The 19,455-nt window shown below is 52.7% G+C and overlaps 1 protein-coding gene across 6 annotated transcripts in view; it reads right to left on the reverse strand.

The window, feature by feature from the left end:
- Positions 1-19,455, reverse strand: part of ATP2B4 (ATPase plasma membrane Ca2+ transporting 4) — a 95,121-nt gene that overhangs the window by 33,997 nt on the left and 41,669 nt on the right. For 4 of the 6 annotated variants that reach the window (XM_045787600.2, XM_045787605.2, XM_045787601.2 and 1 more), the window contains exons 2-8: positions 17,290-17,955; positions 5,904-6,101; positions 4,987-5,244; positions 4,396-4,521; positions 3,851-3,976; positions 2,701-2,736; positions 980-1,141 (exon numbers count right to left, since the gene is read on the reverse strand). In XM_045787600.2, coding sequence (XP_045643556.1) covers positions 980-1,141; positions 2,701-2,736; positions 3,851-3,976; positions 4,396-4,521; positions 4,987-5,244; positions 5,904-6,101; positions 17,290-17,482 — 1,099 coding nt within the window. In that variant the 5' untranslated portion in view covers positions 17,483-17,955. The remainder of the gene's footprint in view (positions 1-979; positions 1,142-2,700; positions 2,737-3,850; positions 3,977-4,395; positions 4,522-4,986; positions 5,245-5,903; positions 6,102-17,289; positions 17,956-19,455) is intronic. The other 2 variants (XM_045787602.2, XM_045787604.2) reach the window with 1 other exon arrangement.

Here is a 19,455-nt window from a genome sequence, read left to right on the forward strand (position 1 = left end):
GACCAACTGAAACAAGTCTGATGCGACGGAGAAACTGAATGTTTATTTGTACATAACTGTAATTCACTTAAGGGGAAACAGCCACGCGTGGTTAGTGGCTACAGTAGTGCCCTGTGTAGATTCCTGCCACTCCACATGTGGTTAGTGGATCAGTGGTATTGGCATCACCTGGGGCTTGTTAGAAATGCAGCATCTCGGGCCCCGCCCCGGACCTCCTGAACCAGAATCTGCACTTTAACAAGATCCCAGGTGAACTGTCCACGCAGAATGTACTGGACTAGATGGACTGTGGTCCACGGAGGGGCAGGGCCAGGAGAAAATCGAACAGTGGTACAAGGTGGTCCCGTGAGAGGTGTGTTCATGGAAGGGGCAATCTTCCCCCAACCCCTGCCCCACACCCACCCCCCGACAGAAGGTGGAGAAAGAATGCAGAGGCCGGGGCTGGAGAAGCCACTTCCTCTCATGATACATAAGAGTGCCTTTAGTGACCCCTCCTCTGGAAAGAGCCCCTCTAAATCACCGTCTTCCCGTTTCTTCTAGTCCTTATTTTGCGTTCATTGTGCTCTGCCAGGCCAGGTTCTAGCCCTGTGCTAGGGGACTGCGGCTGGCAAAGAGGAGCCTTCTCGCTCCCAAAGGAATTTACAAGCCAATACATGAAACAGGTGAGTGGCTGCCCACGTCCCCCTTGTTGCTAAAGTAAATCTCCCCTGTGCGACACAAGTTCTTTATTTCCCTTCTGTTGGGAGGGAAGCGACCGAGTGCGGGGTCTTTAACCCTCACGGACAGGGGCACACTTTTCTCTGAAAAGGCCCAGGTGGTGGCCAGAGGGTGTCAGAGAGAGGGGCGCAGCCACCTAGGCTGCCCTAGCCCCTGGGAAGGTTCGGCTTCCTTCTGGCGGCCCGCCTGGGACAGAAGGAAGACGGCCAAAGCGGCGAGGATCCAGAGCAGCCCCAGTAACAAGAAGGCGCTGCCTACTCACCGGCTTTCCCGATCTGAACCGCCAAGCGCGTCAGCTTGCCCTGCAGCACTGACTTCTCCTTTTTGGGCAGCTTGGCCGCCTTTTTCTCCTTTTCCTCATTGTCGATCCCCTCCTGGCTGTTGAGTGGCTGGATTTCCAGGGCCACTCCATCCTGGGTCTTTGCTAGGGTGTGCACACAAATAGGACAGGTGAGTGTGCGAGGTGGCGGCACAGAGGAGCAAGCACGTGGGAACCAAAACTCCTCTGTCTCCTTCCCGGAATCCACCTCGGATGCCCAGCGTCAGCTCTGGCCACTCTCACCCCATGCCAGGCAAGGACCATGCCTTCTACCCTCGGCTAGGGTCTTTAGACTGATATTCTGACAACGGGAGATGAAACGGGAGTGCTTTTAGGGTATGGATTTCCTCGTCTGGGGCCGCTTCCTGGCACCACCTCGGCGCCCCAAGCCAGGTTTATTCCAGCAAGACGATTAGTCATGCCACTAAGTGCTGTTACCAACAACCATCCTTCCTGGAATTCAGTGTTTAAAATAGGCAATCTTTAGTGCAGAAAGGGGCTGCCGGGGAAGGCTGGCAGATGTTTCCAGAGCAGAAGGGTCCTAGTCTGCTCTGTTAAAAGGTTCATCTCTCTCTCCCTATAGACTGTCATGGAAGAAACACAGACCCCCAAACAGGGTATTTTCCAGTTCCTTCTTATATCAGTCGAATGACTGGGGAAGGAAATGCCCTTTCTCCCCTGTCTGATGAAGGTGGGGAGGGACAGAGTGGGGAGGTACAGGGTGAAGTCTTTTGGGGGAGAGGGAAGAAGCTGGTAAGAGGGACCCTCTGGAATAAGAGGGATAAAGACAGACATATAAATCCATTTTGCTTTCCAAAGAAGAGTTAAAGAGACCTAAAATTAAAGAATTATTCCTGTTGAGCCCTGCTTCTCCGACGTGATGACTTTATTCTTAAAGACTACTATGACGTGGGTACAAAGGAAAAAATCTCCAGGAGCTGTCTCAAGAGAGCCATTCTCGCCGGTTCCCACCTCCCCCCCAGCTTCACCCCTGTGGAGCTCAGCCCTTTTGCTTAGGATGCCCTTCCTGAGATACTGTCTCTGTTGTCAGACTCACAAACAAGACAGAGACGGGATGTAAACACAGCCACCAAAAAAGAAACACACACCAGATCGGGAGGAAGAAGACAGACGGCGAGAACAAAGGAGGTGGGGAGAGGTACAGAGAACAGGCTCTGTCCAAGCACCCCAAGAAGACTAGCAGAGAAGGATCCAGACCAGAAGAGGACACCGATGAGGAAGCTAGCAAGAGGAGGGTGCAGGGACTGCCCACCCCGACTCCCTCCATCGTCGGGACCCTGAAGTCTTCTAGCCCAGAAACGGATGACCGGATGACCGTGGGTGTTTAAATCCGGCCTAGGGCGGTGAAGCAGGGAGTTCAGCGCCCTGGGGAAGAGCAGATCAATCCCAAGTGCTCCCCAAGAGAAACCCTGACGGGAGGGGACGTGACACAACAGTAGGGGGTGCTGTTGTCCCGTCTTAGATGGGGATCGGGACCCGGAGACCACCCCCAAATCTCTGCACCTTCCTCAGGATGAGGCATCGGGGCCCCAGCAGCAGATAACAGATTTATGGAGAGGAAAAGGGAGAAGGCAGATGGCCTGGAAAGGTCTGGTTTGAGTGTGGGCAGGGAGAGATGGTAAATGAGTGGGTGGAGAGGTTACCTTTGTTGCGATTTTCGGGGACTCCTTGTTTTTTACCTGTTTGAACAAGAAAGAAAAAAGTGGGGTGGAGACCCAAGGTGTCTATTAAGAGATCAGGTATCCAATCTGTCGGTCCTGCTCAGAGCCCAAAAGGGCCACAGCAAAAACGGTGGAGTGGCGGGGAAGGGAATGTAGAGGAAGTTCACGTCTCTGCTCACATCCACGCTCACTCGGGGCGCATGGGGCTCCCCGGGATGCGGACCAGACCCCTCACGCAGGTGAGCACACACCCACGCCTGGGCCGCCTTCTCCCAGAGCACAGAGACTGCTGAGAGGCTGCTCCCGGTTCGAGGCCCATCACTTGCAGAAATGGGGTAGGGGTTAGAAAGGGAGAGGTTGGAACCGGTTCTGCCTGACGGCAAAGGCTCTGAAGGGTGTCTCTGTGTCCGTTCACCAGCACCAGGCCACCTCCCTCCTCACTCATCTGCAGGCAGCTGCAAAAACCTACAGTCTAGTTCCCGAGGGAATGGGTTTTGTCTCCTTCCGATAAACTGCCCTCCACGAAACAGCCTGAGACGGTCCTCCAGCCAAGTGACAGAAATCCTTCTCTTCTCCAAGGAAAGAAGGAATGCTGAGGGAAAAGGTGTCGCTCTCTTAGTATCTTTTTTCTGGTCACCTTCCTTGTTTGTCCTTCCTTGAGGAGCAAGCGAACGGCAAAGATGAGACTGACTTTGGGGGCAGACATTACCTCTGTGTTCCCACTGTCCTAGCTGTGTCTCTCTTCCACAGACAGCCCAGGCTTTCAGCGGTCTTCCCTCAGCCTGGATGTTTGCTTCCTCCCTCACGTTTGCGGGAGGAAGGAGCAAGCACTGGGGGACTGCACAGAGGGCTGCTGCGGCCGCAGCACCTAGCCGGCTCATTTGGGGCAAGCTTTACATCTCACGCCTTTACAACCCACGAACAGACACGGGAGCCGAGGCTCAAAGGCGACCTGATTTGGTTTTCATCAGAGCCAGGCTCGCCATCTTTATCTCTGCAAGAAGTTTGGCTATCTGCAATCTTCATCCAGCAGATTCTTCCCACCAGGCACTCCAGCCAGGTCTCGTCCCTCGTTTCCTAGGCTGTCCATGGGGATGGGAGGGGACATAGTCTCATCCCAAATGGCCCTTACCTTTTTTCTTTTTCTCCTCCTCTTCTCCCTCATTGGCTCCCAAAAGGGTAAAGATGATTCCAGTCTGGGAGTTGATACCCACGGCCGTCACTACCATCCGGCCAGAACCTTCCATGACATGGGTCCCTATATGAGAAAGGAGATGGAAGGAGTGTTATTTTTTATACCTAACCAAGCTTTGGTGTGGAACACAAACTTAGATAAAAACGGTCCCTCTTCCTTCCTCCCCCATGGATAATGATATACTCAGCAGATAGCAGGAAAAGGTCAAGAGCTGGGCCCATTTCAAATAGACCAAGCAAATTGGGGGGTAAGGAGAAAAAATGTGTCTAACTGCTTTAGGGGAAGCCTCCTTCCCCCATCCCCACCGCTAACCAGCACTATCAAGGCCCCTACAGCACTTCCTTCATAGAGAACCTCTTTTCAGTTGCCTGATAACCTTGTATTCAACACACTAATATGCTCTTGCCCCGAATGAAGCTAGTGGAAGGAGATGGGGCAGGGCCAGAATAGAGGGCAAGGCCTGGAGCAGCCAGCGGCCATACCTGAGAGCAGCATTGGGTCTCTTTCCAAGGACTTCCTGACATGGTCTGATTCCCCAGTCAGAGAGCTCTCGTCAATCTTGAGATCATTCCCCTGGATCAGGATCCCATCTGCAGGCAGCAGGTCACCTAGTGTGCAGAGGGTAAGGGGCAACAGGGAAAGAGGGTAGGGAAGAGCTTGGCAGAGGGTGGGAACCATCCAACCCCATCTTAGGGACGCTCCCACGGGCCCTATCTATAGGGCAATTGCCCAGGGGGTACCTGGAGAGCCTCTGAAAGATGCCTTCATCTCTGACAACCTGGGACAAGACTCCTTATAAATTCCAACAATGACTGATCCCTCAACACCTTCCCATGGCCTCAACATTATGTATTTTTAACCCTAAGACACACAGGGTACAGGTGTGACATTCTTCGGGGAGACTTTCTTCTTTTTTTGAATCCTTCTCAACAACCTCTTTCAACTAACTTAGAAGCTAACGCCATTTGGGGTCTTATCTTTCTGGGTCCTCAGTGATTCCCAGCCCCCTGTGCCAAAGGACCCAGCCCTCAGATTGGGAGGACGACATAGGTACGAGAAGCATGAGCTCTCACCGTATTTGATTTGGGCGATGTCACCCACCACGATCTCAGCCACAGGCAGCTGGATGATGTGGCCATTTCGGATCACAGAGAACTTCTGCTCCTTCTCAATGCGGTTCTGCAGCCCCCGGAATTGCTTCTCCTTGCTCCAATCATTGAAGGCAGTCACCAGCACCACGATGATCACGGAGAACAGGATGGCTGCCCCCTCAATCCAGCCGGCTTCTGCCTCTCCTTCATCTTCTGGGCTACTTACAGGTAGACCACACTCTAGCCCAGGGAAAGGACAGAAGGTAAGGGTCACCCGGGGGCAATGGTGGACACTAAAAATGGGAGGAGTGTTTCCACAACCCCCTGGAATGTAAAGTCAGGGAAAGAGAATAATAGAAAATACAACCCTTAGGCAGAGGAGTTATCCTCTGAGGATACTGGAGGACAGCAGGGTTGGGCACCATGTCATCGCCAATATAAGTATTTACGTTAGCCCAAAAGAAATTAATGAGTAAGTAGCACAAAGCATGTCAGTACAAATTACTGGCCAGTCATATGTATAGAACTTATGATTCCCAACAAGGCCAGGCCCTCTGCTCTGGGCTCTAGGTCACTGCTATTTCCCATAATGCCAGATAATTGGTGGGGGGCACTTTGAGAAGCAGGTTTTGTTGGTCGGGTGAGGGTAAAGCTCTTCTGATATTCTGCCTAAGGATTTGGTGGGAGAAGGCGAAGAAGACCCTGGAATCAGGATGGGTTGAAGAATGGCTGACTAGCTACTTGTTGGTTTTCTTTGGAGAACCCACCCTGGAGAGTGCAGTAAACCTTTAAGCTACAACCTGTCAACCACGATGGGGTTGGAACCAGGTGGGGTTCCAACGAGGTGGGGGTGGAAAGAACACGGATCAGAGTCACGCTGGGCTGTTCTAGACACTCACGTTTATTTTCTTCCCCAGGCGGGCGGTAGAAGGACAGGACGAGGGAGATGATGGCTGCGATCTCCAGGATGATGAGTGTGACATCTTGAAGGGCTTCCCACACTAGTTCTAAGAAGGTCTTGGGCTTTTTGGGGGGGATGAAGTTCTGTCCAAACACTTGCTTACGTTTCTCCAGGTCCGCAGGGTTCCCAGACAGACCTGAAAGGGAGATACGAGCGGGAGGAGCAGGTAAGAAGAAATGAACGATGGGAGAAGGCGGTCCAAAGACTTCTTTAAATAAAGACCACCCCCCCCTTCCTATTTTGCCTGAGTAGGAGATCCAGTGAGGGTGACCAGTCCCCTCAATTTGCCCAGGACGCAGAGGGCTGTGAAACCTTCAGTCTCAAAATGGGCAAACTGGGACAAGGTGGTCACAAGGGGCCACTCACTGCTCTTAGTGTCCAGGGTGAGCTCCCCGGATCTGAAATCTCACCTCCTCCTCACCAGTAGCCTGCAGGCTCCAGCGCTAAGAACACAAACATTCAAACGGTTCCTGGGGCCGACAACACGTTTCTCTCACGTTAAACACGTATCTGCTGCTGTTGATTTCAAGACAGAGTCGGCTTCCATCCGCTGGCTCACACACAAAGGCCCGGCAGAAGCGCTCTCTGCTCAAGGTCACGCTAGGAGCCTAGCAGACAGGGCCCAACCAGTCGTCCTGATTCCAAGCTCCAGGGGCTTGAGGAGATCCACAGGAGGGGCTTGCAGACTCCCACTCCGGGCGTCCACGCGCAGCACACACTCCCTCCTTGTCGGTCACCCACCCACAAACGGACACAGACACGTAGCGCTAAGAGGTACTATCACTCTGTTAAGTACTGTGCATTTAGAGAAGTACTATTAAGACTAAGTTAGGTTTTAAGAGAAGCACTGTTATTCGTGTCGAATAAAAAGAGAACAAAAGGTGAAGCCACAAAGTCAGATGGTACACAGTCCTTGGTTACCCGCTTGCTCCCCATTAACACACACGTACTGCGTGTGCACGCATGTTCCAGGCATGTTCCCAGACAGGGGAGGGACAGGCAGACTTGTTTCCAGGGCCTTCTTTATTTCGGGCCTTATATTTGGGCCCCTCTGCTGGGCTGCCAGGGAAGGAGGGAAATCCTAAAACTTCAGTTAATGCCAGTTGGCATTTATCAAGTTGTTTACACACGGCAGCAAATAAGCCGGGGTTTTGGCACTTGAAGCTGCCGGTGGCACTGTTCGATGGGCTCCCACCCCAGAGGCAGGGTGGGGCAACCTTTGTCTTGGAAAAAGGTCATCGCAGAGGAGAGTCAGGATCCGAGGACAGGGGCACTCCACCAAGCCTCACACAGGGCATGAGGGAAAGCAGGTGACGGGCCGCTGCAAGGAGAACGGGGAGATGCCGAGGCCAGAGGACTTCTTCATACTCGGGTCCATGTGAGGGGCTATTCCACAGGTGGGGACCGGGGCGTGGCATGTGGACAAACCTCTATTCTGCATCTCCACTCAACAGGACCCAAGAGTGGTACCTTACACGGCAAGAGGAGAGATTTGGGTCAGACCTAAGGAAGACATTTGGATAGCAAAAGGCTTTGAAAATGGGAAAATAGGTCCCCCAGAGGGGTATTGCTTGCAGGGTCTGAGACGGCCTCCCTTTCTCCACCCAAAAAACAAAACCATCAGGGGAGTACTCAAAGTACTCAAGACCATCAACTGCCTGGGAGGGTGGACACAGGACTCTATGTGGAGGGAAAGTGGGGGCGGGGGGTGAACTTGCATCCACACTTGTGGGGTCGGGGAATGGAGACCACTTTGGTGGGCCAGTGCTTCGGAGAGGGAAAACAGGGAGCCGGGCAGGGGAGCAGAGCCGATGTTCTCATCCGGGGCCTCCTGCGTCATGCCACCCAGGTGCACCACCCTGGCCTCTGGCTGAGCGGCACAGCCGAGCTCTGCGGGGGAGGGGGTTTGGCCAAAGCACTGGAAGCAAACTGGGCTGCTTCCCAGAGGCTCCCTGTCTCCACCGCTCTGGGAAGTCAGGTTCCCAGTGGGAAGGGAAAGCAAGGGCCTGGGAAAGGAGCGTTTCTGGGCAGGGCATCTTGACCCCCAGGCAGTCAGATGCAGAACAGCTGGGGGGGTCCTGGCTGGTTCCTTCTCCCCGAGGACCTGAGAGCACGAGGCTGAGCCAGGTTGGGGCTGCTGTCCTGGAGGCCAGGTTGGCCTGAGGGAAATAGGAATTCTGACCATTTGTTCACCTTCCTGGGGCATTTCTCAAGGAAGCACCGAGGAGAGGCCACTCCCCCCAACAAGGTGAGTAGACGACTGTGAGGGTGAAGCAGACAGCAGAAATTAGAGACCATCTTAAGGGACCTCCCAAGAGCCCAGTGGAGGCCAAAACAAGAGCAGCGATGACAAAGGTCTGACTAGAAGCCCCCCCGAGGTCATCCTGCCCTCCCAGGTCTCAGATTGATACCCCGTGACCACCCTCACCTCCTCTCTCTCTCTCCTCACTCTATCCCTTCAGCCAGCGCATCCTGGCAGCTTTATCTAGAAGAATACCCGAGGTCCACTCACGTGTCACTTTCCACTGCCACCATCCTGGTCCAAGCTGGCGCTGTCTCTCGCCTGGGTGATGACAACCATCCTTTAACTGGTCACCCTGCTCCTACCCTTGCTGTCCTGTGCCCAGTCTCCTCCCATCACAGCAGCCAGAATGATCTTTTTCAAACTCAACCCCTGCCACTCCCCTACTCAGAATGCTCTGCTGGCTTTTACTGGGAGTGAAACTGTGCCCCGAAGCCTTTATGATGATGGTCTGTAAGGCCCCTTAAGAGCCCCTGGCCTCCCAGCCCTTAACTTCTACTGTTTGCTCCTTGTTCACAGAGCTCCAGCCCAGCGAGCCTCCCTGCCGTGCCTTAGACAAGCTTCTATTTCAGGGCCCTGCACGAGCCCTTCCCTTGGCTCAGTTTGCTCCTCACTGGCTAGGGCTCATTCTCGTACATCCTTGGGGTCTCTGCACACACGTCACCTTCTCAGTGACGCCGACCCTGACCATCCTACTAATATCGTGGCTTCTCTGCTCCAGGGCTCTCGAGCCCCTTATCCTGTGTCATTGTTCCCCTCCACAGGCCTTCTCCCTCATACGTTATATGATGTGTTCACTTTGGATGTTTGTCTATCGCCCTCCACAAGGGCAGGACTTCTGTCTTTGTTCCCCAGGTCTACAGCAGTGCCTGGCACATCGTACGCACCCAAACGTGCCGAATGAACTGAATGAATGAGTAATAAATCAGGTTGCTAACATTTAAGTGATTACTATGTGCCAGATGCCTCAGCAGGCACACTCGCGTCTTCTCATTCAGACACCGCAAACCCTCTGTGGCAGCTACGGTGAACCCCATTTTACCTCGGAGCGGACGAAGGCCCGGAGAGGTTATGTAACTGCTCGGCTAGTCTGTGGCAGAGTCTACACCACTCCCCGGGAAGCAGCTGGATGCCAGCCTACACGCCGAGGGGCCTGGGGTGTGGCCACAGTTGCAGGGCACTGAGGCTTTAATCCAGGGTGACTAACTGGCCCCGGTGTACCTGGGACTTCCCGGGTTTGGGCACTGATGCTCCTGCCCCCGGAGAAACCGTAACCCCCCCTCGGTCCCAGGCCAACAGGATGGTCGGTCACCCTGCTTTCCTCCAAGCACAGCAGCCCATGTGCCACATTCTTCTGTGCCTCGAAGCCCATCGGCCCTGTTCCTACTGTTCGCACCTGCGCTGAAATAGTCCTGCCTTTTTCCTGGCCTCAGAGATGGTGACGCCAGGCCCGTCCGAGTCCAGCCAATGGATCTTGTACATGATAAAAGGCCCATGATGGCCTTTTTGGACCCAAGCAAACCAAACAAGACCCATTAAGGAAAACAAAAGAGGTCAGGCCTTGCTCCTGCCTGGATGCTCTCAGAGTCACACACTTACTTCCTTTTTGCCATTTCCTCTCCTCTGTCTGCTCCACCTTAAGCGACCTGCAGCTCTTGCACTGGCTACCTTAAGATGGCAAGTGGCTGTCCCAGTTCCCAGCGTGCCCTGGGGCAGGGAGGGGCTGGTGAGGGCTGTAAGCCTAGTATCCTTGGGAATCCTCGCCCTGACATGTGGCAGGGCACGGGAAAGCCATGCGGGGACTGGGAGCTCAGCCAATCCCAATTTTGGGCTTTCCATTCCATTCTTCCTGCCCCCAGAGGCTCTCAGGCCCTGCTCTCTGCAGCTGTAATTTCACAGAAATACTCGTCTAGCCAAGGAGAGGGTATTAGTCCCTGATTTCTGCCGTTGCTTCTCAAATACTCATACAGCTTCCTGGAGAGGGGAAGGAACACTTGGCAGGGAGAGAATGCTGGAAACACAGGAAAAGGATTTCCCTTAGAAATACATTAAAAAAAAAAAAAAAAAAAAACAACGAAAGGAATCTTTGTCCCCAAGAACATGAGAGAAAAAGCCCCACCCAAATCAGGAGTACTTTTGGCCCTAAGAACCAGACTGAACACATGAGCTGGGAGAGGCGACAAGAATGTCAGGCTGTGAAGTCATCGCCCCCACCCCATGCTGGGGAGTTACATGGCCCCTGCCCAGGCTGGCAGGAGATGGAACAGGCAGCAGTGGAAAATCTGTGTCTGCTGGGAGCCTGTGCAGGGAACCAGCGCTTGGGAGGAGAGGCTGAGGCCCAGCCCTCCGTGGCCTGGCTCCAGCAGGGCAGGGCCACGGCCAGCCTCCCCAGGACGCCAAGGACTGTCGGCAGAGGCACCCCTTATGAGAACCAGCTCAGCCCCAGAGAGGGTGGGGCGAGGTTAGACATCATGAGGGACTTCCCAGCTGTCTGAGTGATGATACCTTGCCAAAGAGACAGCAGGATCTTCTCCCACACAGATAGTACAAGGGAGCGGTTTCTCTGGGTTGATTCGAAGGCAGTCCACTTTGGTATATGAGAACAGACATCGGAATACCTTTCAAGTCCAAAGAAAGAAAGAATGCCTTTCAAGTCCTACCTTAAACACCTTGGATTGGGGGCAAAGGGGAGAAGGAGCTTAAAATCGGTTCAGGGACCACAGGCTTTAACCGAATGCCACTTTTTGAGGAGACAGAGGGGTTCCCCTACGTCAGCATCTGCAGCTTACTGCACCCACAGCTCGGACATGCGCTCTCAGCCTGCTGGACTTCCAGCCCCTAGAGATAAAGCCGTCTCCCCCGGGTCACAGCAAGAGGGTGCCGGACTTCGGGGAGAACGGCCTCTTCCTCATTCCCGGTTCAGAAAGGCAGCATGTCTCCCTTTGGCTGGCCCTCCGCTCTGTGCCTTTTCTGAACCCTCCACACTGGCGCAGAGAAAGCAAGTTCCCTTGTCTGCCCTCCGCAGCCCTCTGCTTGGCCACCTGCTCCCACACTGCATGCGTGTGCGTCCCTCCAGTGTCACGCTCTCTGGTAGCTCACACCTCGGAGCTAAATAAAAAGAGCGAAAGCCCTACTTCCAAGGGTAGACGCAACGTCTGGCTCAGCCAAGGAGGGAGTGCTATCTTTCTTCCCAGCCCCAGCTGATGGTGGAGGCAAGGCAATAAGAAAGTTCAAAACAACACAGTACTTGCAAGAGTTTCTGCTGAGCTCCCAAAGGAATGCAGTGCAAAGGGCTCCTGGCAAGGTGGAAGGGGGGGGAGCAGGGAGGGTTCGCAGGCCCAGGGAGACTTATCCGGTCTCCCCATCAAGACTTCTCTGGCCCCTGCCTGGCAGCATTATGCCAGCTAGCCCAGAAGCCCCGCTCTGGGCAAGGAGGGGCAGAATAGATTTCGCAGAGCCTGGGGTCGGGCTGGGAAGAGAAGGTCCAGAGCTGTCACACACTGTTGGCCTCATTCAGCCCTCGGCACATAACTCAAATCAGACAGGGAACTCCCAGGATGCAACGTGGAATTCCCTGCAGGGGGAGGAGGAACAAAGGGAGGGCACTTGCACTCTCCTCTTTCTCCATCACCTACCCTCCTCCTTCCAGCTGTTGATGCTGCTTCCCGTGGGTTTGGTAGGAAGCCCTCCCACCCCTCTATAAAGTACTAAGTATTTCTTTTATGAAGCTACTGGACCTGTCTCAACTACTCACATCACAGCGTAGCTGCTTTCCGGCTGTTGGAGCTGGTCTGCCCACCTCCACTCTCTCCCTTCCCGCCAAGACATTCTTCTGGCTTGAGTCTCTCTCACATCTTAAAGTAGTGTCAATAGATCTGCCCCAAGCGTGGTGGGCAGACCAGGCCAGACTGCGGGCCTCTGCAGCCAGGCCCATATACGCTGCTTTTAGGATCATTTACTTTGCATTGTGAGTAGAGCTGGGGCAAGAGTTCAAGGCGATGGCTACAGGGCAGACGGCTGGAGAAACAGAAGGAGCTTGGCTCTGCTTCTATTCTGGAATTGACGCGCTCCTAAATACAGATATTCTAAAACACACCAAACGCTCTAAAGACAGGGAGGAAAATGTCAAAGAAGCCAGTTGCCATCTTCCTCTCACATCCCTCCCATCCCATATTCGCTCGCCTGGTTCTTTACTCCCCCCCAACACTAGCATTCTCTAAAGCAGTGGTCTCTAAGTAGGGCGCGTGCATCCATCTGCCAGAATGTGGGAGAAATACCAGAACTTTTTATATTACTTCATCCACTTCAATCTCTTGCCTAGCTTACTATGTAAAAAATACTAGTGTTAGAAGTACTAAATGTAATACAGTAGTGCCGTGGGTAAATATTTATTATTTATCGTTGGGGGTATGTGTTCAATTTTTTTCCAGACTGAAAATGCTACTGGAAATTTCGATCTGCCACATGGAGGAAGAGCCCATCCCTGCATGTCCCAGCTCGTAGAAAAACGGACAACGCTTGGGAGAACATGCCACGGACCCAAAGCTTGGGAACAGGAATGCAAGAGATCTTAGGGTGGCAGGAAACATTACCCTAAATCCTGCAGTTAATGACCCAGAATCGTAATTCGGCCTGGATCGTCTTAAAACAGATTATTTCCCCTCCTGCTTTTTACTCCCCAAAGCATCTCAGCTCCCCAGACCTAGCGGCTGCTCAGTAATCCTGTGAGGCAAAGATGTTTGCATCTTATATCAGGAACACACAGCGAGCGGTAGCAGTTACCATAGCGCGTGGCCAGGCCAAGGCTTCTCCGGGCAATCAGATGTACAGGAGGCCATATTCACCTTCTAAGCCCCTTCCCCTCCCCTGCAGTCCCTTCAGCTTAGGTCTCCATCCTGTGTGCTTCCATCACACCCAGCTCTTCCCCATCACAGCACTGTGACAATATTTCTGAAATTGCCTCAGTTTCTGTGCAACCTCCTGTCAGCTCTAGGGAAGGAGGGACTGTGCCTGTCGTACCCACCATGGGGTCCCCAGCACCTGAGTGTGGCTGAAAAGGAACTAGAAGCCCTCTGTATCCCTGTCACACCCTCGCTCTGCAGAGGAGAAAAGAAGTCGCAGGGTACAGAGGGGACGTGAAATAGAAGTTCCCACCAACGTTCTACTCGATCCAAATCCACAGAAATTGTCTTTAGCTTTCTGAAAGAAGCCCACAGGCAATGATGGATCATTCCGTCAGGGCTTCCCTTGTCGGCCCTTTCTGGTCTGGGCCCAGGCCTTCCTCCTAATTGTTGGCCTAGCTCCTCCTCAGAAGACATCATTCTTCCTCCTAAAAAGGGAAGCAGAGCTGAGGACCAATGTGGAAAAGCTCTACGGAGAAAGGAGAATTCATACAACTTTTCCATCTAGACCAAAGAATCTCGTTAGGATTGTCTCTTCTTCCTACACACAAAGAGAGACTGAGACTCAGGAAAATACCTTTTTTTCCTTCCCTCTCAGCCACGGAGATTCCTGCTCCAGAGTCACAAAGCTTTCTCCTGCTCACTGAACCACAGAAAGCCAGTGGGAAAGTAAAAGCCTATCCTCTAGGGGGTGTCATCCAAACACTCTGCTCTTTGGGGGGTTGGAGAGATTGGCTGGGGGGTGATCGGGTGGGGAAAGAAGAGATAACAGGAGGGGGATGAAGACATTGGAATGAAGAAAGAAGCAGGCCAACCAAGTAGATTCCATTGGTGCAAAATGCTCAGATCTTCCCTACATAAAGCCGAGGCCACGCAGCTCACTCACTCAGGACCTACAGCCTCAGCCCTGCCTCGCTGCTTTTGTTTGACAGAGCCAGGAACGCTGAGGCCTTTAGTCGCCGAGCTTGTAACCTCTTTCATGTCTCTCCCACCCCTTCTGGTTTCCCTAACTTTCCTTCCCTTTTTTGCACACACACTCAGCCTGGCGTCTGGTTGTTACTGGATGCTGTGGAAGCCCAGCGCCTCCCGGCATCCTCGCGTCTGACCAGCTCTCGGCCCGGGGCAACCCCTCCTGCTGCAGCTAGTCATGCGTACTCAAGGACCATAAGCCACTATCACACGAATATTAGCACTGGGTCACAATCAGACATTCTATCAGGCACTGAAAGAGAAAACATACTTTTAAATCACCTCTGCTTCTGAGATTCCCTGTGTTACTGCTCCGGCCGAAGAGGCAGAAGAGCAGTCACGGGCTCCGGCAGAAAACACGGCAGAGCCCATCACGTTCTACCCGGTCAGAAGAACTTAGGTGAGTCATGTAAGGCTTTGGGCCTGGGAGGGGGCATGGGGGACGAGCAGAATTAAATCCCACCTGCCTCCACCATTGTGTCAATCTCGAATAATAAAACCACGTTATTGTCATAAATACTATAAACCCCAAGTTCCATAGGGCCCCCTCCTAGCTATGGTTTAAAATAGTCTGTCAAATCTACACAAAACCCAACAGAAATAAAAGGGAAGGGTCATCCTCTAGGAACCCATCTCCCCAACCTTCACTAGGTTTCCAACCGGCAGAATTCAAGCGCCGGGTCATTTCTCTATTCTTATTACTAGTCTGCCGGGGCCTCCCGCGGGTGACAAAGCTGTGCTGGGCTGTCGGGCACCTCCGTGTGGTCTTCTGTGAACAGGCTGGCTTTTTATAGCGCCCGCTCATCGAGGCACCTGGATGGTGATGCAACAGCTCAGCCTCACCTTTGCCTGGGGAGAGACTCCTGTGCCATAGCTCTTCTGCGTCTCCTTTTCCGTGCCTTTATTCCTCTTGCACACGAGGAGCTCACTGTTGGCACCGGGGAGTAAATATTACTCAAGGAAACGTTGTTTTTGGACGCCTTGCCTCCCCAGCTCTAGGAGCAGCCCTCTGATAAGTCTTACACTGAAACAAAGCAGGATACGGATTCATGATCTAAGGAAGCAGGGAATGGCGGCGGACAACGGCGCCCACGGTAGGGGTCCTGGGGTCCAGGTACGGCCGGGGTCCGAAGCGGCAGAGGCACCTGCCATCAGAGGCGTGGCTTTCGACTACAGGTCTGAGACTAGGACTGGGAAAGAATCGAAGGGCATTAACTACATCTGTAACAGGCTCTGTGAGCCTGAGATTAGGGTGGAATTAGGCCATTAGGATGGCCTTTGGGAAAGGAAGCTCTCTGGGAATCAGGAAGTGAATGGCAGCAGCTACGAGGAAGGGGTTGGAAAATGGGGAGGGAAGTCCGGATCCTGCTATTAGGGGGATCCCAGGTTCCAGTTGATTTGGACTCCTGAGTGTCACTTTGTGAGAGAAACAACTGACCATGGGGATCAAGAATGGCGTAAGAAGGGAAAAAGAAAAGTCCTGCCTAAATTCTGACGGGTGTTCCTAAGCTCCTGCATTTCTCAGTGAACGTATAATACAAACAGCCTCTATTTAAGGCCGACTCTACTACAGAAGTGGCAGAATGAAGAAATCTAGCTGACAAGAAGTAAGCAGTGCCCAAAGGGCAGTCATTAGATTCTAGCCAGAAGGCGAAGAGTGAGCTTGGAGAAAGTGACTACACACGGCCATCCTAACCAGATCTCTTTGACATCAAGAGATGAAAGGAGGAAATGGTCGCCGACTAGGGTAGCCTTTCCAGAGAAAATAATACATTGCACTCCGTGGGCACTCACACTCTGGCAAATGGCATCAGATACATGGGCTCCATTTTAATCTGAGACAACCCATTTATTGAACACCCATGATAAGCTTGAGCACTGGACGCACACTGTACGTATACGTAATCCCAATGTAGTAATCCCGATTAACTGTACAGACTAGGTGTTCACATTCTTTTCAAAGAAGAAAAAGACTTGGGGAGGCCAAGTAAACTGTTCAGTGATATGAACTAGTAACTGTAAACTAGAAAATGGTGGAGCTAGAATTTGAACTCATGAGAGATAGGAAACTGAGTTCTAGAAGGAAAGAGAACATGGAGGGCAGCTCTCTCTGCAAAGAAAACAAGACATGGGCAATGTACAGATATCTAGATAAAAACTTCTTTCTCTCTCTCTTTAATCCTGGAGAGTCTGAACTCGAAGTCACAACCTTACAGCATTGGCCAGGGGTCAAAACTTCTGAGACTTGGCAAGAAATATGATGTAGCCTCCAAGAAAGACTCAGAAATAGCACACCTCAAGAGGCTAAAGGCATCTAAAGGGCAAGATCTTTGCTTTATCTTATGCTACTTAGCCGTGTCCTGCCTCACAGACAGGACCAAGCAAGAGCCGGTAAAAGAGATGCTGAAACCATGTGTACGTGAGAAAAGAAGCTTCCTTTGGTTCTGTCTCCATTTTGAGGAGGCAACATTTTATGTTACCATGGCTTATCGGGCAATTGAACTGAGCCAGGCAAGCATGAAGCCAGGTTTCCCATTCTCTTTTAAGAATAGAATAAGAAGAACTATATTAAAAGCGCACCAGGCGGGGTTGAAAAAGTCATCAATAATTCCCTGACATGAAACAAAGTGAATAATCCAAAGATACGGTAGGCACTCCTATATACCTTATGATTTTCCACCTATTTCTAACTGTCCACTATAGAGAAGTGCCATATTGGGCAGACGGACTCACTCATGTTTTTTTGTGTTTTTTTGTGCCCCTTCTCCGCAGTTACACTGTAAGATCAGTGTGGAACAGAACCGTATCTACAAAATTCTTTTGTAATCAGAGACTGATCCTGAATCAGAGACTTGATTGTTTACTGACAAAAGCATCTCTAACAGAAACATTTGTCAAATAGCGACAAGCTGCATCTCCTTTCTGTACATTGAAAAAGGAAGAAAGCACGGTCTTCAGAGAACACCATCTCTAGGAAAGAAATGGTGCTCCATGGCCTCAGCCCCTTTCAGTGCTTCAGAGACCACCTTTTTCTCAAAAGACACAGATCTAGCAGTGAGGCCCCTCACGGCGGCCTTCTCCAGGTGCTGGGGAAACAACACTCTGAACACCAGCCCCCTTGCTCCGGTTCCCGCCCCCGGTCCGGCCTTTACCTTCCACAGGGTCGGTTCGCAGTCTACTGCAGAGACTCATCACACCTCCATAGTGGGCGTTGATCTGGTCGATTGCATCCGTGGAACGCAGCTCCATGAGCTTCCTTAGGTCCATTACGGTGCAGCCGAAGTCCCCTTCGTGGCTCTCGACCATTGAGTTAGCCGGCAAGGCACGTTCTGTTGGGTTCGTCATTTTGCCCGCTGTTACCAAGCCCCTCGACCAGAGAAAATGTGGAGTTTCCCTTCAACTGATCAGGAACTCCTGCCTTTCGGCCTCGCGTCTTCTTCCTTCTTGCTTCTCTGGGAGCCCAACTAGGAAAGAGATGGACTAGATCCTGTGCAACAGGCCTCGGAGGCGCAGTCTCTAGCCCAGATCCTTTTTTGTGTATGAAGCTTGGCAGCGAGAGGAGGAAGAGGATGGGGGAACTGAGTGGAAACCGGACCACGTGTCACGCTGATTGGTGTCCCCAGGTAGTGACGGAAGTGCTTGTCCAGGGTAGGTAGGTTCCTAGCTTAGACCAACTTGCCCAGATGGAGGTGTAAACAGGATGTGCATGTTACCATGGAGGCCACCTTAGCAACAACCAGCAACTGCGGTGGTAGAGAGGCGGCAGGAGGAGGAGGAGGAAGAGGAGGGCTCCCTGGATACCGCTGACAACTGGATCTCTGGAATAAAGATTCAGACAGACAAAAACGATTAGTGCGGCCACGAGGATCCAGCATCTGCGAGGGCAAGGGGGACTCATTCTAGCCCAAGGGTTTAGGTGACAGTTGATGCCTGAGCCGAACCCATCGCTGAGGCCTGAGCTGAGCGGATGGACTCAGGAGGGGCCTGTTCCTCCCTAGGAGGCCCCCGCAGCCTGTAAACTCCCACATAGAGAAGTACTTTCAGATACTACCCCGGCCTGCCATCACACCGCTCTCAAGCCAAGGGACACCAATCCGGCAGCTTCAGAAACTAACGGTTCTCACGCTCTCCCTGTCTAGTCACTTGAGGGCCCCACCACGAAATCCTTTCATCTGACCTGGCCTCTAACTGGGGACAAGAGGTCAGAAGAGGAGTCCAGACCACAGTGATCAGCAGGGTGGCCTGCCACTCTGCGGCCCGCACCCCTGAGCCCTGCACCTGCCCCCAACACACTCAGTTACACACCAGGAGGGCAACCTGATAGATGATGCCCGCGTCCTCTGGAGCCCCTCAGAATACCCAGCTTCCAGCCGGACAGAAATCCCGCAGCCCGCTGCTGCCGCTGTCCGCCGGTCAGGTCCTAGGTTCAGGTCTTGGAGCTAAGCCCCACCCCTCCAAAAAGCTGCCCCTCTCTCCAGAAGGGGAAAGTAAAATACTCTGGCAGTTGGCCGTACAGGGTGGAGCCTTTTTACATTAAGGGGACAGAAGGACCTCCGAGCAGAAGGAAGAGAGTTTGAAGTTAAACGTGAGTGTTGAAGTTACTCGGCTGGCAGGGATAAGACAGCAATCAATTCGGATAGAGCCCAGGGCCACAGCAAGGTCAGCAGGAGAGCAGTGTCAGCCCGTGTGTGGGTGAGCACCAGATGGTCTCAGATCAGCATTTCTCTCCTCAGGCAGGTGCTCCCCCTCTGACTAGGGGGAGGGGCACAGCTAGGTGCAGGTGAGGACAGAAACGGCTGAAGGTGGCAAGGCTCATCCCCGCGCTGTTCTTAGCTTTAGAGAGCAGCTCCTGCCTGTCACGTGGGACCACTGCCACACACCAGCCACCAATTTGTTGGTTTATTTTTTTTGAGAGAGAGAGTGAGCAAGTGAGCATGGGGGAGGGGTAGAGGGCGAGAGACTCTTAAGCAGATCCCGTACTCAGCGTGGAGCCAGATACGGGGCTTGATCCCACAACCCTCAGACCATGATCCAAGCTGATCAAGAGTCAGACGCCTAACTGACTGAGCCGCCCAGGCGCCCCCACATCATTTTAATGCGAAAGGGCTCAAAAAATGTGAAGGGGCTCTTTCTTTCTTTCTTCTTTTTTTTTTTTTTTTAAGATTTTATCCATTTATTTGTCAGAGAGAGAGTAAGAGCGCAAACAGGTGGAGTAGCATGCAGAGGGAGAAGCAGGAGAAGCACCCTTCGCCTCCTCCTTTTCCCGGAGATTTTTGAGCGACTCTGACCTACAGAGGGTTAAGCGAGCAGGGGTTTGT

Source organism: Ursus americanus, chromosome 2 (genome assembly GCF_024610735.1).
Source record: "Ursus americanus isolate L20-20 chromosome 2, mUrsAme1.1.p, whole genome shotgun sequence".
Classification (NCBI taxonomy): domain Eukaryota; kingdom Metazoa; phylum Chordata; class Mammalia; order Carnivora; family Ursidae; genus Ursus; species Ursus americanus.